The 14,664-nt window shown below is 44.6% G+C and overlaps 1 protein-coding gene across 1 annotated transcript in view; it reads right to left on the bottom strand.

The window, feature by feature from the left end:
- Window positions 1–1,002: 1,002 nt before the first annotated feature.
- Window positions 1,003–14,664, bottom strand: part of atp8b1 (ATPase phospholipid transporting 8B1) — a gene marked incomplete at its 5' end in the record, with an annotated part of 19,490 nt that continues 5,828 nt past the window's right edge. The window contains 23 exon segments of the mRNA XM_037692328.1: window positions 1,003–1,350; window positions 1,577–1,707; window positions 1,864–2,002; window positions 2,073–2,318; window positions 3,288–3,371; window positions 3,480–3,703; window positions 3,787–3,943; window positions 4,027–4,155; window positions 5,471–5,606; window positions 6,689–6,764; window positions 6,881–6,992; window positions 7,077–7,241; window positions 8,002–8,114; window positions 10,573–10,761; window positions 10,846–11,002; window positions 11,247–11,290; window positions 12,091–12,214; window positions 12,298–12,382; window positions 12,497–12,687; window positions 12,798–12,886; window positions 13,087–13,245; window positions 14,182–14,264; window positions 14,539–14,609. Of these exon segments, the coding sequence (XP_037548256.1) occupies window positions 1,114–1,350; window positions 1,577–1,707; window positions 1,864–2,002; window positions 2,073–2,318; window positions 3,288–3,371; window positions 3,480–3,703; window positions 3,787–3,943; window positions 4,027–4,155; window positions 5,471–5,606; window positions 6,689–6,764; window positions 6,881–6,992; window positions 7,077–7,241; window positions 8,002–8,114; window positions 10,573–10,761; window positions 10,846–11,002; window positions 11,247–11,290; window positions 12,091–12,214; window positions 12,298–12,382; window positions 12,497–12,687; window positions 12,798–12,886; window positions 13,087–13,245; window positions 14,182–14,264; window positions 14,539–14,609 (3,141 nt within the window). The 3' untranslated portion in view covers window positions 1,003–1,113.

Raw genomic sequence — 14,664 nt, 5'->3', positions numbered from 1 at the left:
AACATTTTAAAGACCGCACGATAAAAACGCCAAAACATTTTATAAAGTGGATATACGGACTGTATTTGTTTTTTGTCTTTGAATTAAACCATTTCAATTTTACTTTTCAGAATTATGACTTTATGTATGGAAGACCTTTGGTGCCATAAGTTTTAAAAAAAGGGGAAACAAAAGTTTTATTTTCATCACATTTTTCGGTTAAAAATTTTAACGGTTCCGGTTTTAAAGTTCAAAAAACTTTATTTTGTTTTTATTCCCTCTCTTAAAATTGGCATGCTTGATTGATTTTGCGGTTTACAATTCACCATCTAGAAATTTAGTTTTTGTGCTCGACAGATTCTGGAGCTGGTCCAACATAGAATTTTAAAGTTTTTACATTAAAGTGTTTTTTGACAAAACTTAAAAAATATATATATACAAAAAAAAAAACTGACACTGAAAAACATTAAATGTGGTTTAGTTGATTTTAAAGAAACTTAATTATATTTCATCTCTGCACAATTTAAGATTCAAGATCTGGTGACACTGATTTGCTTCCATATGAATCACTTTACACAACTTTCTTTTTTTGTAATTTATTTATATTAAGACACTTGTAACAAACACCTCACACAGTCTGGCTTATTAACGTCCCACCACGACTCTGAATAAAACAATAAAACTAAATTCTGACGAGTTTTACGTCTTGCAAGAAAACGCTTCAACGGACAGGAGAAAAAAAAAACTACTGGATTTCGTTTTAGAGTCGAAGTGCTCAACGGAAAAAAAAAAAAGCTAAAACTGTATTACAAGCAGGAAGAGTGGCGAGGATGACCGAGCGTAAAATAAGGCTTATTAAAAACAACAACCCTGAGTTAAAGAACATTTTTGGTCACACGGAAGTTGCGCGACCTTTAACCCCGATACCGGCGGTCGTTTCTTCGGTGAGTTTTTTTTTTCTGTTCAAGTTTTTGCACAAACGGAGGTCAAACTGGAGCAAAAACCGAACTCGGTCCGTCACTTCGGAGACACCTCAGTTCAAAAGTTACGAGTTTTTCTCGTGGCGGCTCCGCAGAAATAAAAACCGGACGTTGACGGCTCCTCCAGCTTCGCTCCGGTTCCGCCCCGTCGGGCTCACATGTTTTCGGCCTCTCTCCGCGGGCGCTCCCTGATGGTCTCCTGGGGTCCGCCCCGGGCCTGAGGGCGCCGCCGGATGCTCCGCCCAGTCGAGATGAGGTTGGCGTACCCGGGGGTGTGGGAGAAGGCGTAGGCCGAGCGACGGGACCCTCGGTTGCGCTGGAAAGCCGGAGGCTTCTTCTTCCTCTCCTCCTCTTCCAGCTCCATCTCGTACCTCTTCCTGTTCCTCTGCACCTGGAGGACGATGGGAAAAGGTTAAAGGTCGTGAACCTGAAATCGCCCACAACAAATCATTCATTCCATCAACCAACGATTTAAAGAAGAGTGGGCCAAAGTCCTCCACAACCATGAGGGACACAGAAACCACTGGAGGAGGCTCTACTGGACCTGGGTCAGGGACTGGAACCACAGCTGGTTCCTTCTACAGTTTTAGTCCAGAATTGTGTAAACGTGGTCTCACCTTGTCTCCGACTGAGGGCCAGATGGTTTTGTAGAGGAACTGGATGCAGACGACGGGCAGCAGACTGATGCCCACCGTCAGGATGATGGTCAACCACAGGTACGGCTGACGGAACGCGTTGGGCGCCGCGCCTACAAACAAACCAAGACAGGGTTCACTTTTTAACTCTTCTGACAGAAGGCGTTTGACGAGAACATTGAATCTCTAAGCCGCTACTTGGGGCTGAATTTTATGAAAACTTTGCGTCGATGAGGCGTAGAAACCAGCCGGGCTGGTGTCGGACTCACCTGTGAAGGTGAAAATAGACGGGAAGATGACGTGAATTCCGGCACTGTGGATGTCAAACATGATCCCGAAGTAGATGGCGATGCTGCCCAAGACGGCGAAGCAATTCACGAAGGTCCAGAACGACGTGTCCAGAGAGATCTGATCAACGAGAAGACGTTCAGTCGGCGTCTGCGTTTTTAACAAACGCGCTGCTCGGACATCGACTCACCTGCAGGTTGACGGTGAAGATCAGAGACGAGGCGGTGACCACGGCGAAGGACTGGTAGTCGGACGGAGCCTCGCCGTCCTGCCCCATGGTCTGCAGGAAGGCTCCGTACGGGATGAAGAAGATGATGAGCGAGACGAAGATGCCGTGGAATAAACTGATGAAGAAGTTCTTGTAGTTGAACAGCGTCCCCTGCTGCCCGGGGATGTAGAGTTTGGGAAACTTCAGGCTGAGTTTGTCGTTCACGTCCTGCCGAGGGAGGAAGGAGCGTTCAGATTGTTACCTGCTGCCTAAAGCTCCGACATCGTTCAACTTTCTTCAAACTCGAAACTGAAAACAAACGTTTGGACGTAAAAACTGTCGAAAAGTTTAAAACTGGAAACATTAAGAGGTCGTTTAAAAAACGTTTGGAGAAATTTAAAGTGAGTAACTTTAATCAAAGTCGTGACAGAAACTACAAATAAAAAATAATCCAACTTAAACTGGGATTGTGTAAAAACCTGGGGTGTCCCGATGCTAGGTGTTTTATTCAGATTGAGTACAAGTACTTCAGTTTGGGTACTTGCCAATACAGAGTAACTAATAAGTTACAACTTAAACACAATAACAGGGAACGGTCATGAACGTCTCCTGCGTTTATCGTAAAATGGCTCCAAACTAGGGACATTTTTAGTTTTTGTTACCGGTTACTTTAAAACTTGAAGAAGAAACGACGTCCAACATAAAAGTGGGGTTGGTTTGAAGTATTGGGGTGTTCCTGTGAGTACAAGTACTTGAGGCTGGTATCTGTCCCGATACAGATCCAAGTATCGGTATCAGGACGCCACTAGTAAAAACCGTCCTCCGTCCATCATCTTGTTCTGGAGTCAGCAGCTGGACCAGGGAGGTCCAGATGTCTCCCTCCACAACCGCTTCTGGGAGGACTCCAAGGTGTCCCCAGACCAGCTGAGAGACAAAGTCTGTCCAGCGTGTCCTGGGTCTCCTCCCAGTTGGAAGACCAGACATCTAACATTGAGGACATTTCTGCACAACGTGACCGTTCTATGAAACGGATCCCTAACAGAGTTCTGAGATGGAGTTAATCACAAAGCTGCTCCTCAGATAAATAATGTTAAATTATTATTTTATAGATGAATGTTTCTGTTCAGGCCCTGAGATGACTTCTGTTGTGACTTGGAGCTTTATAAATGAACTGAATTGAACAGATCCAGTTTGTACCTGATCCAGAAGTCCAACCAGAAGAACCGGTAAACTGCTGTAGGCCAGGTTGTACAGCGTGATGAACCAGTCCTCGTAGGCCACCTGCAACAAGGAAATACTCGTTTTAATGACGCTCGTCGGCCAGGAGGGAAGGATCTGTAGTCACACATAAAATGAATGACAAGAAGTAGTTTGAGCATCTCTGCACACCTGTGAGGAGTATCCACTGAAGAACGAGTACCAGAAATGGACCAGGGTGAAGGCGAAGTTCTTGAAGAAGAAGAAACGCAGGAACTTGCACATTCTGATGTAGGACCAGCGGCCGTGCACCAGCAGGAGGCGCTGCAGGTAACAGAACTGGGCGAAGGCGTAGTCGCTGGACATGACGGCCTGCATCCCCTCCTGGCCGCTGATGCCCACCCCGATGTCAGCAGCTTGAGGGACAGAGGACGAGGACACGGATCAGAGGAAACCCACGCAAAGACGGGAAGGAGAACAAGTCTATCCACGTCCTTACTCTTGATCATGTTGACGTCGTTGGCTCCGTCCCCGATGGACAGCGTCACGGCTTTCTTGTACTTCTTCACCAAACTCACCACGTTGGCTTTTTGTTTGGGCGTGACGCGGCAGCAGATGACAGCTTCACACTCGCAGGCCATGTCCACGAAGTCGATCTGCGAACAAAAAGACGCGTTTGTCCAACGACGCCAACACTGATGAGCTCCTCGTGCCGAGAAGTCAGAACGTTTGGTTTTACTTGTCTCCTTTCTTTTTCCTTGTCGTCCATTGGTTGTCCATCCTGAGGGTTGGTGGGAGCAGGTCGCTTTCCAAGACGGCGAAGACGAAGTCGGCGGCGTTTCTTCTTTTTTTCGTAAAGAATCTCGTTCTGAGGAAAACATTAAAACAGGTTTATTATTACTGTACGTAACCATTTAAGATCTCAAGACAGGAAGTCCGTACAGTCGGACATGCACCAGAGAGGATGGCATCACAGGGATCGTTGTCTGGTACCGTTGTGAATCAGTCACTTCAGACTTAAACAATGGGCTCAAAAACTGAACCAGCCATCCTCTGGTCCTGGACTCAGGTCTCAGGGGCAGCATCTTGAGCAGGGAGGTCCAGACGTCTCTGTCCACAGCCACCTCTTCCAGCTCTTCTGGGTGGACTCCAAGGCATTCCCAGACCAGCTGAGACATACATTGTCTTTGCATTGCAAGGTCCAGCCTGGCCCAGGTGTTCTCTGGCTCTACATAGCCTTGGTAGTATGGGCATGTGGGCAGGATCATAATAGCATGAACGCTCAAGACTCATGTGACGTCAATCTGCTGGTCAAATCTTTGGCAACAGTCGGCTTCTACGGTCTCTGGGTTCCAAAACTCAAGCTGGAAGTGGGCCAGACCTCCCAATGCAAAGACTCAGAACCCAGGCTGGGCTGACCCAGACCTTACAATGCAAAAGGGCTTATGGTCTCTCCAACATGTTCTGGGTCTTCCCCGGTGTCTCGTCCCAGGTGGAAATGCCTGGAACCCCCTCCCTAAAGAGGCGTCCGGGGGCACCGCCTGAACCATTAACACCTGAGCAGAAACGGATGTGTTTAAACCAAAACACATGAACTGATGACGCAACTAACGTTGGTTCTGCTTTACAAAGAACCATCATCATTTATGGTCACCGAGGAGAGAGGATCCAACTGGACGAGTTCTTAGTTGAAGAGGACCAATCCTGCCACCATTGTGGAGACACACCACTGTTGCCTCCTGACATGAAGGTTGTGGAGCCACTAGATTCAGGTCACCTCTGGCACTGTTCAGGGGACCTTAATGACAGACCTCCTGCATGTCTTACCCCTCCTGGACAGAACCCTGGTACAGTCCATCAAAATGTATATGAGCTCAGACAGACGGGGTTCTCCCATGGTCCTTCAATCATTTCCTAATCGTAATGGATCAACTCGGATGTCAACTTGGACTCAACGCTGATCTCCCAGGTCTCGACTTCCTGCAGCTGTGGACTGACTTGTTCCAGGAGAAGACCCGGTCTCACAGTGAATGGCTCAAGGTGCACCGCTACACCCTACAGGTTTTGGACCAGCACGTCCGGCCAACTCTTATGGATCTGGTCCAATACAGGAATCATCAAATACGACGGGTCGACCACCAACACACAGATTATTAAACCGTATCAAATATAACGAGTCTAACCAGCCATCCTCCGGTGATGATGAGAGCGTTTTTGCCCGATCCAGGAAAGAAAGGCTCTGACGGTTTCTTTTTGCCGGCTCGAATCGTCGATTGAGGGTTATTCCTCCTGTTGGCCTGACGGATCGTCAGCTTCTCACTGAAGACACGAAAGAAGACTTTGATCAGTTTTACATCAGCATGAAACATCGACAAACGTTTATAAACTAAACTTTTTAAGAAAAACTGAAGACCTCGCTCTACTTGTACAAGCACGGATCATATTGACGTATTTATGTCCGATACGAATCGGAACAAGCGACTTTATCGTCTGAACGTTTCTGAATCGTTCTCATCGGGATCAGTTTGTCGTCCGGTCATTTTTCTATTCGTTTGTCGTCCGGTCGTTTTTCTATTCGTTTGTCGTCAGGTCGTTTTTCTATTCGTTTGTCGTCCGGTCATTTTTCTATTCGTTTGTCGTCCGGTCGTTTTTCTATTCGTTTGTCGTCCGGTCATTTTTCAGCACGTAGCTCGTTCCACAATTTGTTCTCTCAACAGTTCATTTCTCCAAACGTTCGGCTCATTCTGATGAGACTTTTGGTATTTCTGCAACTTTGACTTTGTGTGAGACGTTTAGCCTTGTCGGCCATGTTTGTTCTTAAAGACAATGAATGGAGCTCTCTTGCTTCCAACAGTTTGTGCCGTGTAAAACTTTTTGCTGATCCTTTCAGCTGTTGTTCTGCTTTAGCTTCTTCAGCTTCTTTCTGCACATTTACCCTTTTAATGCTCCTTTCAGCTAAATTCAGTATTTCTAATTTTCAGACTTTTTAGCATTTTTCTGCTACTTTTTGTGCAAATTTTCTGCTTTTTTCCAGTAATTATAAAAATCTGATTATTTATGCTCCTTTCAGCCTCTTTCTGTAAGTTTCAATTGCTTTTTTATTTTTTTCAGCCACTTTTGAAGCTAATTTCAGCTTTTTCCCCTTCAGGTTTTTTGTCATCTATTCAACTACTCTGCTTATTTAGCTTATTCTGTTAATTTCTGATCTCTTCAGCTATTTCCTTCATATTTCAGCTGTTTTTCTGCTTTTATTTTCCTGCTTTCTTCAAACATCAGCCGTTTAAATTCAGCTCTCACAGTTTGGTGATGAAACCTCTTCAGCTGCGTTCAGCAACGAGCATCCATACAGGAAATTAATTTCTCTGGTTATGAAATTATTCTGCGTCCATCAGTAAACTCACTTGACATCTTCTCCGTAGTGAATCTGCATTTCGTCCGTCAGCAGCGAGCAGGCGTACCCGATGTTTTCTGCCGTTTCTGGTGATGAATAAAAAGAAAACAGGATTTATTTCGGTGCGTCTCCATTTCTTTAGTATTTTAGACGACGCGTCGTCTTCGATCCAGCTCCCTCTGCAGCGTGACGTGACCGGCACCTTTCTTATCTCCGGTCAGGACCCAGATCTTGATGTCGGCCTTGGCCAGTTTGGCAATGGTCTCAGGAACGCCGTCCTGCAGCTTGTCCTCGATGGCCGTGGCTCCAATCAGCTAAAATTCAACATTTTTAAAGTTTTTATGAACAAACTTCTGTTTTCTTGCTGAGCTCTTTGTTTGGTATTGTTTTCCACCCACCATCAGGTTGGTCTCGATCTCTTCGTACACCCGGTCGAGGGCGGCGTCGCGGTCCACCATGGTCACCTGGGCGTCCTTGTGTCTCCTGGACCAGGACTCGTACTCGCTCGCGCTGATGTCTTTGTAGCACAAGCACAGCGTCCGCAGGGTCTCGTTGGCAAACATCTGCGAGACAAAAACTCCAGATGATCCGTTTTCACCAAACAGAACGAGCGGTACCCCCGCCCCCCCAATTCGCTGAGGGGTCTGAACAGAGAATCAAGTAAACCTAAATTTTTATTTTTTTTTCATTTAGCCTTTATTTATCCAGGTTAGTCTCATTGAGCCACGAGAACTCATTTTCAAGAGAGACCTGTTTAGGGAGCAGATGGTGGGGGTTAAGGGCCTTGCTCATGGGCCCAGAGTGGGGCGAATGAGGGTTAGGGTTAGGAGCAGGAGTTAAACTGGAGAACAGAGGGAGGTGGGGTTTTCAGGTGCACAGTGACGCATCATGCAGAGTGGAGGGAGTAATTTTATCCACTGCCAGACTCAAAGGTGGAGCCAGGGGGTGGCCAGTGGTGGCCACAGATTAATGATCGGCCACTCCAAGGGCCACCCCAATCACTGGAGAAAACTCTACTTTACAGCAATAAAAGAACTAGAAAGCAAATAAACTGCCCGTTATTTCCTTAAACAATAGGGGTCGGTTTACATATGTATGGTGGCAGCCATCTTGGATTTTGATGTGAAAACCTAATAAACAGTGAGCTTTCTTACACCTCGATGCACCCACATACCAAAATGGAAACTGACACCTCACTTGTTTTTGAAGTTGTGCTCACAACGTGCACGGACAGAGAATTTCAATTCCTCCTCTTCGCTTAAAATAAAAAAAATCCTCCTGTGGTGGAAGACCAATTTAAAAAACGGCGTCATGTGGACTCACATCCAAAGCGTTCTGGGTGCTCTCTCTGTGTCTGGAGTTCGGGGACAGTCGCTCGTAGATGACGGTGTCGGCTCCTTTGCAGTACAGACGAATCCGGCCATCGGGGAACTTCACTGAAACAACAAGACGGAGGCGGAGCTTTAGAGACGGAGGTGGAGCTTTAGAGACAAAAGCGGAGCTTTAGAGACAGAGGCAGAGCTTTAGAGACAAAAGCGGAGCTTTAGAGACAGAGCTTTAGAGACGGAGGTGGAGCTTTAGAGACAAAAGCGGAGCTTTAGAGACAGAGGTGGAGCTTTAGAGACGGAGGTGGAGCTTTAGAGACAAAAGCGGAGCTTTAGAGACAGAGGTGGAGCTTTGGAGACAGACCTTTAGAGACAGAGCTTTAGAGACAGAGGCGGAGCTTTAGAGACAGAGGCGGAGCTTTAGAGAGAGCTTTGGAGACAGAGGCGGAGCTTTAGAGACAGAGGCGGAGCTTTAGAGACAGCGAGTTTCGACCCTGAACTCAACGAATTAAAACTTCTCGTCACAGCAGTTCGGTCTGATGTTTTCTGAATGGAAACATTTCTTCCAATAATCAACATTCAGTGTTCTTCTTCATGGCACATGGGCGGTACTGAGAAAGTAATACATGTAAAACCTGTTGGAGCCCGAACAGAACAAGAACCAAACAAGAATCTAATTTCCATCCCATTAAAAAGTCATCCTGATTGAACTGATAAAATTACAGAACAAACATTCTTCCTGATCGTCCACAACGGGGTGCTGTAGCACGCTGTGCACCCCCAGTTCTTAAAAACTTTTGATAGTCTCATTTTGTTTCACAGGCTTTTTTTTAAACTACTAGTTCTGTCGGTTATATTTAGTTTTATTTGCACATACGTCATTTATCAGTCTTACTTTTGTCTGTTAAAATTCGTGTTTCTCTTTTGAAGTTAACGTTAAACAGTAAATATTCATTAATTCAACCTTTATTTAGACAAGTTAGTGCCATTGAGCCTCGAGGACTCATTTACAAGAGAGACCTGGTTTCAACAAAGATTTCACCCAAATATAAACGTTAAAAACTGATTAAATGAGTTTGGGTGTTTTTAGCTTTGTTTTAGGGCTGCTTAAAATAAACACCAACTTATTTCTGCAAGTTTCAGCTTTTTCTACTATTTTAGCTACTATTTAGCCGTTTTATGCTAATTTTAGCTTTTTCAGCTAATTCCACATTTTTTGCACTCATTTAAACTTTTTTATGCCTAATTCAGCTAAAATGTGCCATCTCAACTTTCTTCTGATAATTTCATTTTTCTTTTTTTTCCCATTTACCTTTATTGATCCAGGTATTATTGATCCAGGTATTATTGATCCTGGTATTATTGATCCAGGTAGTCTCATTGAGCCACGGGAACTCATTTTCAAGAGAGACCTGTTTAGGAGCAGATGGTGGGGGTTAAGGGCCTTGCTCATGGGCCCAGAGTGGGGCCCATAATTTAAGTTTCTTTCTGCTTTTTTAAACTACTTTTCAGCTTTTTGTTGGATTGTGTACCTGGATTATTGAGCATGGACTTTGTTACTTTTCAGCTGTTTTTGCTCATTTCAGCTTTTTTCAGATCATTTCCACTTTTTTGTGCTCATTTCTGCTTCTTTCAGCAAACACGTGCTCTTTCTGCTTTCTTCTGCTAAATTAAGCTTGTTCTAGTTTTCAGCTACTTTTTAAAATTTTGCAAATCTTAGTCAATTTCAGCTGTTTTCAGATAAATTCAAGTTTTTCATGGCAACTTCTACATTCATCCTATTTAACTTCTTTCAGCTCATTTTAGCTTGTTATACTCCTTTCAGCTTTTTTCTGCTAATTTCAGCATTTTCTACCTTTTCAGCTACTATTTAACTGTTTTTTGTGCTAAATTTAGCTTTTTCAGTGAATTCCACATCTTTTAGCTCCTTCCACATCCATCTGGTAGATTAAGCATCTTCCTGTCTTTTCAGCTATTTTTCAGCTATTTACTGTAAATTTCAGCTTTTTTTAGCTAATTTCCTATTTATTGTTCTCATTGCTGCTTATTTAAACCTAATTCTGCAAATCTATGTTCTTTCTGTCTTCTTCTAATTTAGGCTTGTTCTTCCATTTCAGCTACATTTCATCATGTTTTTAGCTAATTTCAGCTGTTTTTCAGCAAGTTCTTCTTCAATGAGCATCCACTCTGCATTTTCACGGGAAATTTAATTTCTCTAGTTTAACTCTGTTTTTGGTCTTTGGTAAACTGTAGCCTCAGCCGGCTCCATTTGGCCCATGGGTCATCAGTTGATAATCGCTGCTTTAAAATAAACATTTTAAGCCAAAATGGAGCAAATCATGACCTGGAGACTGAACCTATTCCAACTTCGGCCTCTAAATCCTTCAACGAAAAGACAATTTGAAGCAAAACGTTTCAAACGAGAAGCGTTTACATCAGCCTCAAGACACAAACAGTTCTGATGTTTTCGTTTGTTGTTAGTGAAGTCGCTGTTTCCGGTCTTTGTGTACAATATATATAAAAAAATATATATATATCTCGAGTTCTTGTGAATGTTTCGGTGACTTACAGACAATCGACATGCGCTTGCGGTCAGAGTTGAAGTCGAGCAGCGCCAGCATCTCGTAGGTCGCCTCGTTCCCCATTTCTGAGATGGTGATGGTGTCCTGTGTACGAGACAGAAAGACGAATCCGAAATTCCTGGCGGCGGTCACCAGGGCGCCCTCATCGGGCGACGCAGCTTGGTACACCAGCTGGCCTGAAACGAAGCGTAAAAAAACATCCTTTTTATTTTGTTTAATCACTTTATTATTTTATTTTAAATAAAACTGTAGTTTGTTACCATCGTTGTTTTCCACCATGATGGTGTGACAGAGGGACAGCAGTTTGAAGAACTCCATGGCGTCTTTGTCCTTCTTGGATTTTACGTTGGTGACCAGGAAGTGATCCTCAAACGTGAACTTTTTGTCGGCGTGGCGGTTCCAACTCCAGTCCACAGGCTGACCAAAAATCAAATCATCAAAGTTATATTTCCTCTTTGGTTAAATAGGACTCTTTGTAGTTTTATCTACTGCAGGTAAGATACTGATTGCTCCACACAACTCCATTGAATTAAATATTTCTCAACCAAGGAGGAATTTACAATATCAGCCAATAAAAGCTTTGAAATTAAATCGAAGCATAAACTAATGTTTAAATGAATTTAGGTAGATGTTATAATCTAAGTGTTAACCGATAAATTACCTTTATTTTTTCCACAGACACTCCTTCAGCTGTGGTCGGGCCACCTGTGAGAAGAAGCAGAACTGGAAAGTCAAAAATCTGCAAACCCACAACACAACACGTCTAAAATCTCACCTGTTTTATGACGTTTAACACTGTCATTTAATTTATTATCCCATTGTTTCTCATCGTGTTTTTTTATGTTTTAATTATATCATGTTCTTTTTTTATTTTATTTTATTTGCGTCAGTCAAAGAGCCAGTCAAAGCGTTAGTCAAAGAGTTAATCAAAGAGTTAGTCAAAGAGCTAGTCATCAAAGAGCTAGTCATCAAAGAGTTAGTCAAGGAGTTAGTCAAAGAGCTGCTCAAAGAGTTAGTCAAAGCGTTAGTCAAAGAGCTAGTCAAAGAGCTAGTCAAAGAGCTAGTCAAAGAGCTAGTCATCAAAGAGTTAGTCAAAGAGCTGCTCAAAGAGTTAGTCAAGGAGTTAGTCAAGGAGTTAGTCAAAGAACTAGTCAAAGAGTTAGTCCAAGAGTTATTTGGCCTCATAGTCAACAACGAAGGTAGCCACATTTTCAGCAACTGAGATAACCACAGATCGCAACTCATTTAGTTAGACAAAGTTACACTGTCACAGAGTTAGTCACAGAGTCAGTTCAAGGGTTATCAGCAGAGTTCTAGATAACTATAGAACATGTCCATTTAAAATAATTTATTTGATTAATAAACTTGAAATTGGTTTTTAATAGTCCAACTCGGATGCTTGTTTGAACCTTTAAGTCGTGACTTCATTCGCTCCATCAGTGACAAACAAACCAGTAGAAAATCACCACGTCAGGTTTTTATGGCCAAGTGAAGCTTGTCGGTACCGTAGCTGCGCCCTGCGATGTTGCACTTCTTGAACTGCATGATGTTCTGCGTCAGAGTGCCCGTCTTGTCGGAGAAGATGTACTGGATCTGACCCAGCTGCTCGTTCAGGGTCGTAGTCCGAGCCTGCGCAGAGTTAATGGAAACAAAGTGAGCAAAGGAAGCTTCGTTCGGTTTGGTTGTAAATGAAGTTGTTGGATGTAACGAACCTTCGCCGGCGTGTCTTTCTCTCGATAAAACATCTGCAGGTCCCAGTTGATGAATTTACTCTGGCCCAGACGAATCACCTCCACGCTGCAGACACACAGAAAGAGGAAACTGTTTACACGGAACTGGATCCAGACCAAACCAGAAAATGACGAGGTTTAGTTTGATCTATCTTCCAGAGACCAGACGTGGTTCACCGACCTGACGTAAAGAGAAATGGGCACCATGGTGTTGAGGACGATGATGTACCCCCAGAAGCTGAGGAAGCCTCTGTAGTCGGCCGACTGGTTTTTACCGTCGTAAAGATACCAGGCCTTGAAGCCGATGTCCTCGTACCAGAATTTGTGTCCGATGGCCAAACCAGCCGCCACCAGGACGAGCAACGCAAAGATCTACGAAACCAGACGAGGAACGGTCGGACCTGTGGTTTCTGCACGCTTATCGTTTTATTTTCAGAATTACAACGACGAGGCTTCGACCGGGGGCAGCAGGTAAAACTCACCGTATAAACCATGTAGTTCATCAGCTCGTCGATTTTGGTCCGTTTGAATCTCGTTTTGCCGCCGTTCCTCATGATTTTAGTGTCGGCTCCTAAAACAACAAACACGAGCTGAACGACAGCCGAAGACGATAAAGGCGGTTTTACAGCTAAGAGTAGCCAAAGGCTAGCTGAAATCCCAAAGTAGATGCAGTGTAGCTTAATCTAAAGTAGCCTAACAGTAGCTAAAAGCTACAAGTTGCATAAACAGACAACACAAGTAACTGAAGTATCTTTGAGCGAACGTTCTGACCTGCGAAGATGACGAGTCCCTGACAGACGTCCGTGTTTCGGATCTTGCAGCCTCGGAGCAGCATGTTGTCCAGCTCCAGCGGGTACCGCTCCCCGTCCCACAGCATCGTCCCCGTGAATTTGTCCAGACGGTTGTTGGGCTCCTCGCACTCGATCAGAGCTACGAGACAGAAGGTGGAGACGCAAAAATGAAGCTGTCCTCATGGACAAACCAAGCGTCTTCTGGAGACGAGTTCTTTGATTGGACGAGACGAAGACTGAGACGTTTGGACACCAAGACAAGACGGATATTTGGAGACGTTCAGACCTGAGAACACTGAGCCAACGGTCAGGCATGGTGGTGGTAGCATCATGCTGTGGTTCTAGTCTAAGAAGGACCATGTCCTAATCTCTTCAACTCAACCATCTGGTTCTGGACTCTGTTCTTGGGATCAGCAGCAAGATCCAGAAATCTGTCTCCACAGCCAGTTTATCTGGGAGGACTCTAATGTATTCAACATATTATTATTATTATTATTATTATTATTATTATTATTATTATTATTATTATTATTATTATTATTATATAACTTCTCATGAGATCTCTGAAGGAGAGTCCAGCTACCCTGCAGAGAAAACTCATTTAGACCTTTTGGATCCAGGATCTGGTCACTTCAGTCTCTATCCAGAGTTCATGACCACAGGTGAGGGTAGGAACGTAGACCGACCGGTAAACAGAGCTTTGTGTTACAGCTCAGCTCCCTCTTCACCACAATGGACCGGAACAGAGTCTGCAATACTGCAGAAGCTGCACCGAATCTTGATCTCACGCTCCATTCTCCCCTCCCCATGAACAAAACCCAGATGCTCGAGCTCCTCCACTGGAGGCAGAACCTCAGAGGACAGTCCACCTGAGACTGAGGACAATACTTGTTTGGACAGAAGAAAGAAGCTCAATGTCAATGCTGAAGGTCTGGGGGCTTTAGCTTCTGGAGACAAGGCCTCTACCCACGCAGGCTCCACCTGAAGGACCTGCAGGGCGGGTCCACACAGGTCGGGCGCTCAGCCTCAGCGAGGCTCACTTTTCTCACGTTTGAGCCGTTAATAAAAGATTTACCGTCAAACTGAGCCAGCTGCTGCTCCTCCTGGAGTCTCTCGTCCGTCACCCGGAGGCCCATCTTGAACTTCAGGTTGGTCTCTCTGCGACAGAAACCAACAAACAGTCAGAGCCACGTTCACATGAACCCAGTCCTCCTCGAGACAGGACGGGTTCGAACAGACGTCAGTTTAACGAGGAAAGTTCATTCGTGATTCAGACTCGTTGGCTGTGAAAGTTTCTACAGTGAAGACAGAATTAATGTCACGGTAAATTAACACATCACAGCAAACTCTGAGCTCACGAGCTTCAGCTCCGACAACGATGAAAACAGATTTTATGTTCCGGCGCCTCAGACAGAGGCAGAGCGGCTCTTACCCGTCGAGCTCGGCCGTCTCCACGTAGCACAGACTGTTTGGGTTGGAGCTGGACAACAACAGGATGTCAGCCTGGAGAAAACAACAACAACAACAGGATGTCAGCCTGGAGAAAACAACAACAACA

This window comes from Nematolebias whitei, chromosome 18 (assembly GCF_014905685.2).
Source record: "Nematolebias whitei isolate Nwh7 chromosome 18, NemWhi1, whole genome shotgun sequence".
NCBI classification, from domain to species: Eukaryota; Metazoa; Chordata; class Actinopteri; order Cyprinodontiformes; family Rivulidae; genus Nematolebias; species Nematolebias whitei.
Note: the sequence above shows the minus strand (reverse complement) of the source record. Positions and strands in the feature narration are given on the sequence as shown.